The sequence below is a fragment of the Cavenderia fasciculata genome (assembly GCF_000203815.1).
Source record: "Cavenderia fasciculata unplaced genomic scaffold Scf_Dfasci-F-a-25c12.r2-5, whole genome shotgun sequence".
NCBI classification, from domain to species: domain Eukaryota; phylum Evosea; class Eumycetozoa; order Acytosteliales; family Cavenderiaceae; genus Cavenderia; species Cavenderia fasciculata.
Genome location: NW_004457729.1, coordinates 864,968 through 875,607, shown reverse-complemented (window position 1 = coordinate 875,607; position 10,640 = coordinate 864,968). Strand labels below are relative to the sequence as shown.

At 39.9% G+C, this 10,640-nt stretch overlaps 4 protein-coding genes across 4 annotated transcripts; 1 reads left to right on the top strand and 3 right to left on the bottom strand.

Annotated features, from left to right (window-relative positions):
• Nucleotides 1-29: 29 nt before the first annotated feature.
• Nucleotides 30-1,234, top strand: DFA_00670 (uncharacterized protein; the record flags this gene model as incomplete). The annotated part of the gene is made up of 4 exons (XM_004358598.1): nucleotides 30-108; nucleotides 210-251; nucleotides 326-509; nucleotides 583-1,234. The coding sequence occupies 4 exons, from the start codon at nucleotides 30-32 to the stop codon at nucleotides 1,232-1,234; spliced, it is 957 nt and encodes a 318-aa protein (XP_004358655.1).
• A 489-nt stretch (nucleotides 1,235-1,723) lies between these two features.
• DFA_00669 (uncharacterized protein) lies at nucleotides 1,724-2,937 on the bottom strand (the record flags this gene model as incomplete). The annotated part of the gene is made up of 2 exons (XM_004358597.1): nucleotides 1,724-2,862; nucleotides 2,922-2,937. 2 exons carry the CDS (start codon nucleotides 2,935-2,937, stop codon nucleotides 1,724-1,726), a joined length of 1,155 nt encoding a protein of 384 aa, XP_004358654.1.
• Nucleotides 2,938-3,376: 439 nt separating this feature from the next.
• Nucleotides 3,377-4,471, bottom strand: rnrB-2 (ribonucleotide reductase small subunit; the record flags this gene model as incomplete). Its single annotated transcript, XM_004358596.1, has 2 exons — nucleotides 3,377-4,040; nucleotides 4,128-4,471. 2 exons carry the CDS (start codon nucleotides 4,469-4,471, stop codon nucleotides 3,377-3,379), a joined length of 1,008 nt encoding a protein of 335 aa, XP_004358653.1.
• A 525-nt stretch (nucleotides 4,472-4,996) lies between these two features.
• On the bottom strand, nucleotides 4,997-10,276 carry DFA_00667 (uncharacterized protein; the record flags this gene model as incomplete). Its single annotated transcript, XM_004358595.1, has 3 exons — nucleotides 4,997-5,919; nucleotides 6,029-9,547; nucleotides 9,673-10,276. The coding sequence occupies 3 exons, from the start codon at nucleotides 10,274-10,276 to the stop codon at nucleotides 4,997-4,999; spliced, it is 5,046 nt and encodes a 1,681-aa protein (XP_004358652.1).
• Between the last annotated feature and the right edge of the window lie 364 nt (nucleotides 10,277-10,640).

Genomic DNA, 10,640 nt, shown 5'->3' with positions numbered 1-10,640 from the left:
TTAGAAAGAGAAAGAGATAGAAAGAAGAAATGGGAAGTTTATTTAAAGCAGGAGCAAACAGAAACAAAAAAGAACCTGTATACTTAAATGTATACGATCTTCATACTGGTAATGTCATTATAGGAGGATTAAAGTGATCCAACCAACAACATTATTCTAACTCATCATTATCATTCAATCAACAGTAAACAGCTACTTTTATCCAATAGGACTTGGTGCATTCCATTCAGGTGTTGAAATATTTGGTGTTGGTAAGTGTAGAAGCAAAGGATGACTGATATGATATTACTTTTATACTCATTTATTCATCATCACATTAAAACAGAATATTCTTTTGGAGGACATGAATTTTCTTTTAGTGGAGTATTTGAAGTAGAACCAAAGAGCATAGAGAACTTTAGAGAATCTATATTACTTGGAGAGACATCTAAATCAAAAAGTCAAATCAAAGCAATCGTTGATGAAATTGCTGAAGAGTTTCCTGGTTTATCTTATCATCCACTTCAAAAGTAAGTTTTAAAATATATTAAATAGTCTATTACATAATTACTTACTTATTATTTCTATTCATTTATGTATTAGAAATTGTAATTCATTCTCACAAGCATTTGCAAAGAGAATATTAAATGTTGATATACCCAACTATATCAATCGGTTGGCATATATTGGAAATATGTTTTCTTGTTTTATACCAACTGGTGCTTTGGCAACTCCAACAGGACAACCACAACAACAAACTGGTTCATCAAATAACAATAATAGAGGAGGTGGAAGAGCAAGTGAATTGATCAATTCACCAGTATCATATAAATCAAACAATGGCAGCAACAATGAATATAATGATAGATCACGACTATTTCCAGGTGATGGATATTCTTTACAATCACCTACCACTACGAGTTATGGATCTACCAATAGTGGTGTGATATCATCATCGTCATCATCCAACGCCACAACCATGTCATCACCTCCACTCATACTCACCTCGGATTCAGATTCAGACAATTCTCAACCAAATTCACCATCTTTATCATCTCAACATCTGACAGCAGAAGCAAGTGACAGAAGAAGAAAAATGTTAGAAGCTCTTGGAAAAAGATTAATCATTTCTGTCAATCAAGAGGAAATGGAATCTCAAAAACAAAAGGATGACAAAGAAGAGGAAGAAGAAGATGAAGATGAAGATGAAGAGGAACCAAACTCCACAATTGAAAATCAAAGTTTAGTTCAATAATAATAATAATAATAATAATAATAATAATAATAATAATAATAATAATAATAATAATAATAATAATAATAATAATAATAATAATAATACAAAAAATATAAATATATATATACTAACAATGTAAATAATTAAAACAATTAAAAAGATACTATCTTTATTTCAAACCTAAACTAAATTTGGAATAATATATTTAATAGTGTCTTCATTAATGAGACTGCATATTCAAAATAGCCCTCTTGGATCTTCTTGACATAGCCAAGATCAATGATTACAACACAAAGTGTGGGATGCTTCTTTGTTTGGTCAATGAACTTTCCAACATGTCGGCGACTCAAATATGATAAAAACCAGTTTTAGAGAAACGCTCAATCTCCTTGGAAACCAAACCAATAAAGTCCTGATTGTGCCAATCAGAGTCTACCGCCACACTAAAATATGGAACTAGTAATGCTGGATCCCTAATAAGAGTTATTATCTATTACCAACAACCAATTAATTATATTGTCTTTTGAAAAAAGTAGAGTTTTGCATACAAAATTGCATTTTACGTACAGGTGTAGTGATGTTATAGGCTATTTTCCAGATATTGGCCTCTTTAGCTAGAACTTTTTTTGGGTCTGGAATGTCTTTATCCTGTCTGACATACTTGATGACAAAGACCGATCCATTCTCTGTTGATGCCATCCACAATCTGCAGCGTGATTGAACCATTCTACTTCTAAGGTCTTTGATCAATATAGCAGATGACAAAGATTCGTTTGGACAAACCCCTTCATAGGAGAGTGTCATATCTTTGAGTTTGACCCAATTCCAAGATTCCTTTGTTACTCGGATGTAGGATCTAGTCGGGCTGATCAAAAGGACTGGTTCACGAGGTGAGTAATACATCTTTAGAATGGTGGAACATAGAATAGGAACTAGAGAGCTAGAATCATATCGAATTAAATTGGTTCCGTAGACCATCCCGGGGGTATTGGGAATCTCTTGGACTTGTATGTTTGATGATCCCTTTGGAGATGAGGATCGAACAGGAACAGTGTCTTGATCAACTAGTTGATGTGGTGAGAATTGGGATGGAGTGTATGGTGAGCTAGCAGAGTGATCCGAATCTGGAAGCCAATAGACCCTCCACTGTTCATAACATGTAACTATTCCAAATACATTTTTTTGTCCAGTGTAACTACGTAATCTCTCCATATAATTAAATATTTGATCATGAACCTCTTCATTGGCCATATTATTATTCTTTGGCTCCTTGATTCCAACCACACCAATAGGAAGCCCAGACATTGTTACAATAACCCATACATCTGGTTGAAGTCCCGTTATAGACGAATCATTGGTACACCAGAGATGTTGTCTTAGACCCACGTTGTCAATGAGCTCAATCAAGATATGCCTGAAATGATAGTAAATGCAGGCAAAGTTGTACCATACTAGACTTTCATTCTCGGAAGATATCCAGATTGTTGAAGTGCTCAACGTATCCTGATCAGGAGGATAATTGATGTTGGTGAAATCTCTCACTACTAGTTTACTATTTATGTTTGTTGGTGTTGGTTGGTTCCATAATAAAGGACTATTGTACTTTGGTTCTAATTTTGGGAGACCATCAATCGAGATACGGCGAACTAAATTGAATTGGTTAGAATGATTGCTGAGGAGTCGAATGAATCACTAGTGAACTTACCATTAAAATTTAACATTGTACCTTTAGAAATTCTAACAATGAATAATAAAGTGGACCATAAGCGTCTCTATTTATGATATTTCACTTTGAATATAGTTGACCATGTTGTTATAGTAATAGGCCTTTAAAAGAATAAATAAAAAAAGTTGTCGTGTTAGATCATAGGTATACCCTTCTTGTGATAAAAGCCTTTACTCACCAATTAAAACATCCGCCTTTAGATGCACAAGGCTTGTTGGAAGGAAAAAGAAAAAGATTCTTTTCTTTTTTTTTTGGTTTATTTAATTTATATATTTACACTTTTGTGTTTGTTTATCAAGTTTGGTTTGTTGGAAGAAAGAAAAAAAGAAAATTAATATTATTATTATTATTATTGTTGCAGTTAGTGTTAATTAATTATTATTATTATTATATAATATATTATTATTATTTTTGTTTTTTGTTTTTGTTTTTGTTTAGAAATCAGCATTTAAATCAAAAGTTCTAGAATTATTTCCTGAATTTGATGAAGATGAAGAAGTTTGTTTGGCAACACCAGCCTTTGCATATTCAGATACCTTTCCTTCGAAAAAGTTTGCCTTTCGCATGAGTGAAATCATTTCCATCCAATCAAATGGATTGGCAGAATTGTAGATTTTCTTGTAGCCAAGCGAGACGAGGAGACGATCGGCACAGAATTCAATGTATTTGGACATTTCACGACTGTTCATGCCAATGAGATCGACGGGCAACGAGTCAGTGACAAATTCCTTTTCACATTCGACGGCGTCACGAATGATGGATTCGATGGTCTTGACGTCGAGCTTATTGTTGAGCTTGTTATAGAGAAGACAGGCAAAGTCGCAATGGAGACCTTCGTCACGACTGATCAACTCGTTGGAAAAGGTGAGACCTGGCATGAGACCACGCTTCTTGAGCCAAAAGATCGAACAGAAACTACCACTGAAAAAGATACCTTCAACGGCGGCAAAAGCTACCAAACGTTCGGCAAACGACTTGGAGTTGGTAATCCATCTCAAAGCCCAGTCAGCTTTTTTCTTTACACATGGAATAGTTTCAATTGCATTAAATAATACCTTTTTTTCATCTGGATTTTTAATATATGTATCAATTAATAAACTAAAAAAAAAAAGAAATAAATAAATAAATAAATAATAATTAATATATATTATCCTCTTCTCTCTCTACTTTGATTCTTATATTTACCTATAAGTTTCAGAATGAATATTTTCAATGGCAATTTGAAAACCATAGAAACATCTTGCTTCAGGTATTTGAACTTCAGACATGAACTTGGTGGCAAGGTTTTCGTTGACAATACCATCAGAGGCAGCGAAAAAGGCCAATACATTCTTGATAAAGTGACGTTCATTGTCATTCAATTTATTCTCCCATTCGTTGACATCACTTGCCAAATCAATCTCTTCGGCTGTCCAAAAGCTTGCCTCTGCCTTTTTATACATATTCCAAATATCGGTATATTTAATTGGGAATAGAACAAATCTATCCTTGTTCTCTTTTAATAATGGTTCTTCCATGATTGCTTGCATATTATATTATTATTATTATTAAACTTTAATGATGTTGTAAACTTGTTAAATGAATGTAATATATAATGACTTCTTCTTGCGCTTAAAGATGTCTATTGTTTTTTTTTTTTTGATTGAGACTGACAACTAATGATTAGATGAGTTGTTTATGATATGATTGTTTGTTGTAACTGTTATTGATTATTATTAGTTGTCTTATTATTACCCCACAATGCGATTTACTAGAATTCTGCCCTTGCTATGGGAACTCATTAGAAAAAAATTTAAATTTAATTTTATTGATTCATTTTGGCGGGAACTTGCTTTTGCGGTTAAAAAACCCAAGCACTTCACAAGACACCAGCACGATACCGCTACCGAGGGTATACGATACGATATGCACACACATTCTTCTTCTTCTTCTTTTCATCATATTCCGGAACATGAAACAAAACAATAACATTATATTATAATTAGTGTTTGTTTCGTCACTATGATGATTGATTGATTGATTGTACAATTATAAATAATTTATTTGTTTTATTATTATTTTTTGTCAAGATAGACAATTGGACTATTACTGCTACTACTATTATTATTATTATTACTGCCATTTGAAGAATTTGTAGTTTCTCTACTAATACTACTGTTTCCACTTGTACTACCACTATAATCTCTTGTACTTGTTGAATTGTGGTGTCTTCCACGAGCAACACTTTCACGTAGATGAATACCGCTGTTACCACTGTTACCGCTACCACCAGAAGTGAATTGAGAGGTGGTACCTGATATCTTGATGGTCTTTGAAACGAATTTAGGCATTGACAGTGGGATTTGATTGTAGGTGATAAAGAGAGTGGCAACTGGAACCAACTCTGTGATCAAGAGACCGGCAAAACTGAAATTAATGTTGGAAGGACTGACACTTACCAGTACAATGATAAAGATACAATGTAGTACAAAGCCAATCGAACAGATGGCAGCCATTGTAAATGTCTTGGCCTTTTGAGTACTTTGTTGTGAGTCTTTGGCATGAATGGCTGAGAATTGACGATAGATCTTTAGACCAAAGTAGATAAATGCAATACCAATGACTAGTGACAATAGTGCTTGAATAACTGCATACAAGATCGATACTACATTTTGAGGTGTAGTATTTGAGAATGAAGTCACCTTTCTACCACCACAAGTTGGTGGATCATTTTCATTGGTGAAATTAAACACCAATACAATGATGACAAAGAAGAGGTAGAGTACAGAATTAGAGACTAGAATTAATTTGTTGATCACCTTGAATACGTTTTGGTACATTGTGATATTGGTGTTACTAAGAATATACCAAATCGTAATGACTATAGTAAACGATGTAAAGTATAAAAAGGTTGGTAATACTACAAGAATATATTCTCCTACATTTGGTCCACTTGGTAATTGATTACTTGGTAATATAAAGAAATATATACATCTAACTATAATTATTAAGATAAAAAAAAGAAAAAAAGAATAATAATATATTAATATTAATATTAATAATATTTATACATTCCATTTGTTTGATTTGTTTTTTTTTTAACATACTTAGAGAAAAACAAAATAAAAAGAAAAATAATAAATAAACTACTTTATAAGGTTCCTTTTTAATAAAGAAACAATAAGAGAAATGAAGGAGTTGAGCGAATCCAAAGACTGTTAGGATGAGGAAAAGTGCTGCAAGGGTATGGATCATTCGAGTGTCGCTGTCAGAGAATGGTTGGAAGGGAGCTGTTTCCCAATCGTCGGTACGAGCAATCATGATATAGTCATTGGTGCCAATTGATTCTGGTTTGGGAACACGACAACATTTTTGGTTATTATTGTTTTTGTCACCGGTTGGGTTGGTTGTTTCGGATGGGTCTATGGGTGGGACGATAGATCCATTAAACGTACATCCAAACGCGGTGATACTGCCAGAGTCGGGATCGATGAGTGCAAAGTCGATGGTTGGGTATTGGTCGACATCGTATTTGAGGGTTTGTGTGATACAAATGTCGATCGATTGGACACCCTCGTCAAAGATACGCAGTGAGACACCGTCGGATATGACACGACCGACGACGGCACCGGCACCGTTATAGACCGAGTAATCTTCGGGTGGAATATATGTGACAAACGAAGAGGCGAGAGCAAAGACACGTTTGGCGATAAACTGGTCCGAGTAGAGATCGGCAATACCCACCAAGACACAAGTGTCTGGTGCAATAGAGTCGGCGACAAACTGGACAGTCGCATGGTTATTGAGAAAGTTGGTTGTGGTGATACCATTGCATGGGTTGAGAATGGTGTTGGACGACGACTCGATCGAATCAAAGCATCTGTCATTCGACTCATCGTTGAAACACGAGCATGTCAATGACTCGAGTGCATTCTTGCTGGTCGATACACGACAGAGTAGTTGTGACTTGTAGACGATCGATTGGAGACGCTCGGTGGCCGTCTCAAAGATACCAAAGAACTTTTCAAACGAGAGTGCCGACGAGTAGTTGGTGTAGGGCACGATACCACGGGTAGTCTGCCAGCTGAGCTGCGACGCCTTGGCGGGTGTCCACACAGCGGGTGTCCAGTCGAATTTAGGGATCCATTGGTCACCCTCGGCCGTGCACTGGGATTCATCCTTTTCGTTGAACCGAAGTGTCGATGGGAGGATGGCGTTTTGGGAACGGTCGTACCCCTTGCAGCCGTACCCGTACGCTGTGCATTGGGCTTGTGTCGTGGCCATGTTCCAGACGGACCCGCCGTGGCCTTGGCAATAGGCGGCGGCCGTGTCGGCGAGGTTGCCCGAGTAGCAGCCCATGGGACTGTCTTGCTGGTCGGGCTCGGTGCATTGGGGTGTCGCGGCAAGGATGTCTGACTTGCCGTATGGCACGAGACACTTGGGGTAGACAGCTGGATAGGCAGCGATCTTGGTCTCGAAATAGTACGAGTCTGAGCACTTGCCCTTTTGCGCAAGACATTGGGCTTGGGTGGCGCACTCGACTGGTGTAACAGTACACCCGCACACAGGGAACGATGCGTCGCCGCAAGTCGTGCATTGGGATGCAGAGAGTGACCCGCAGGTCTGGAAACGCTGTGTCAGGTTGCCGGCCGACTGCGTGCATTGAGCGGCGGTAAATGCGCCTGAAAAGACACAGTATATGGACGAGCCGTAGTTGACCGATGTGACAGCATCAAATGGCCCGTTAAACTGGGGACACTGGAGCTCGTCGGGTGCAAGCTGGATGACACACGAGTTGGGAGTGGCGCATTCGTACCCGCATGGCACACTGCAGCTGCCATACTGCTGCGCGCATTGGTTGGGGTCTGTGACGATGGGGTAGTAGTTGGCAGGGTCGTGGAAGAGTGCAGGGTTGAATGTTTCAAAGTAGCATACGTGGTTGGTGGCACAGTTGGATTGGGTGGCGCCGGGAGCAACGATACAGTTACGCGTGGGGTCGGTCGAACAGTCGCCGCAAAAGCCGGTGGGACGCGAGGGTGAGTCTTGGCACTCGGCGACGAGGTCGTTGTAGGTGGTCGTGTCGAGGGTGCCGTCAGCGCCGAGCCAGTCACACTTTACGTAGCGACTGCAGAGGTCTTTCGAGGAGAACCACGAGATCCACTTGTAAATGAAACCGCCACGCATCGTAGCATCATAGTGTGTGATGCCGGCGGAACGGTCGAGTCCGTAGACACTGGGGAACGCGCTGCCCTGTGCAAACTGATCGACCGTGTACTCGTAGACGTATCTCGACCAATAGTTGACGCCATAATAGGAGACGCAGTCGTTTGCCTGGTTCTGGGTATGCAAAAACTCTGCAATCGCGTCCTTGTCCGACCGAATGTCGTCGAGTTCAAACATAGTAACCACTTCATTCATAATCGAGATGGGCATAGCTTCAACGATGCATCCGACAAAGCTACGCTCGATATAGTTGGCAGGTACATTACACTCACCGCGACGATAGTTGCAGTAGGAGCCTGTGCCAAATGATGTGCAGTCACTATCCTGCGTGCAGTTGGCTGCTGGGATGACGCTAGCGTGACAGGCACGGAACACTGTATACAACTCATCCTCGATCGAGTCTTGTTGCTCTTGTGCAAAGTCGCATGGGTTTTGCTCGGCCGTCTGAAGTGTCTGTGCATAGTTGGCAAGCACCGAGTTGGCACACGACGCAAACGTGCATGTGTCGTTGACGCGCTGCGAATCAATCGACTGCAGTGTCAAGAGTGACAGTGTCGTGTTGTGCGGCTCGCATGTCCCGCTAAACGACGCGTAAATGCTGCAGCAAGGGTCGGCGAGATACGTCGCCATATCGCTGGTCGCCGCGCATCTCGACGAGTTTTCAAGAGTGTATTGCGACGTTGCAAAGGTGATCATCGACATGACATCCTGTTGACAGTAGTAATAGGGGTCGGAGTAGATCAACAAATCATACTCGTACCTTAGGCTCGTCGTTATATCAGTCTCTTCGAGAATAACATTCTGCAGCGCATCGATCTTTTTAAACTCGTCGTACACGCAGACTGGGTCTGTACGACGCGTCACTTTGTACGGGCCTGTCAGCGGACGACCCTGCGAGTCGACCAGTCTTCCCAAAAACACGATGGTCAACTCGCCAATCTCGTCGGGCACTCTAAACTGCATCGTGAATCCATTATAAGACAAACTGATCATCAAACCAAACTGGAATGCGTTCTTGAGTGGCAGCGATGCGTTCTCATAGAGAACGATATCGTTGAATTGTCTGAGACCGAGACCCTGCTCGGTAAAGACCGATGGCACCGGGTAGAATGGGTTGATGTAGGTACGTGGTGCAGTTGGCAGATACTCTGTACAATCGAGATCGTAATTGTCGCATCGCAGCGTTATATTGTTCGAGTCGACCAAATACGACGACCCACCCAACATCCACGACCCGGCCAATGTCGGTAAACTCGACAACTCAACCGCCTTTATAATCGCATTCGACTTGATAACCGCATTGATTTGCATTTGACCATTATCAGGTTGCAAGAATCTAATAAACAATGTCTTGTTTGTCTTTCCTTCATCTGGACATAATGATAATGTAAATGTTTCATCAACTAAAGTAAATGAAAAGTACAAAGTAAATGAAAATTTAAAAAAAAAGAAAAAGTATGTTAATATTTTTGAATATTGTCATTTTTCTTTTCTTTTGTTTCTTTTGTTTGTTTTGTAAGATACATACCAGAATAAGAACTATCAAAATAATAACCAGTTGTTTCACCTGATACTGGAGGTGGTTGGTCGATCCAGATATAGACGTCAACGTCGACATTGACAGAGAGGATGTTGGCAGACACGTTTTGACAGTTGTATATAGTGTATGAAAAGTCGAGGGTGGGCTCGACAGAGTAACCTTCGATGAGACGACCGTCGCGAACACACGGGATGGTCGGGTCGGCACGGACACAGGCAGGTATGTCGGTGTCTGGCAGACGAGGGTCGATAGGAATAGGCTCGATGATAATATCATAGGTAGAGTTGAGGTTACCTTCATTGATGACGATGAAAAAGATGGTGCCAAATGGGTAATGTGTCTGATAACTGTATTGGTAGATGACTTCATCGGTAGGACAGAATGTAATGGTCATTTCAGACTCTCGAGACAGACGTACACGACTAGGTGTATCGATTCTGGTGAATGGCTCGTAATTGGCCAATACATAGACAGTCGATTGGTTTTGATTGATTCGCATACGGTATCCGGTACATGAATCGGGTGACGCATAGAAACGGTAGTATGTGGGGAGGTTGGACGACTCGAGTGAGGGTTGCGACACACCCGTCATCTTTGTGTTGAGTGGTAGGTTGATCCAGTGGCTTGTGGGTGTACACACCTTGGCCTTGCCGTCGTCACACACGCTCTGGTTGCAGCCTGGCTTGACATTACCACAGCCGTATGGATTAAAGTCTGTAAAGTCGCATGGTGGACATGCTGGTGGTGCTTCACAAGTAAAGTTTGCACACACATACGTGTCCAAATAATATACACTGTCGTCGAACAATATCTCTCCACTCACCGCCGACACCTCTCCTCCTACCAATTCAATTTGTTTGATTGAATATTCTGATGATATTACATTGATTGATTTTGTTCCTAATAACAGAATAAATATTAAAGTAAATATACATATATATCGTTATTAACAATCA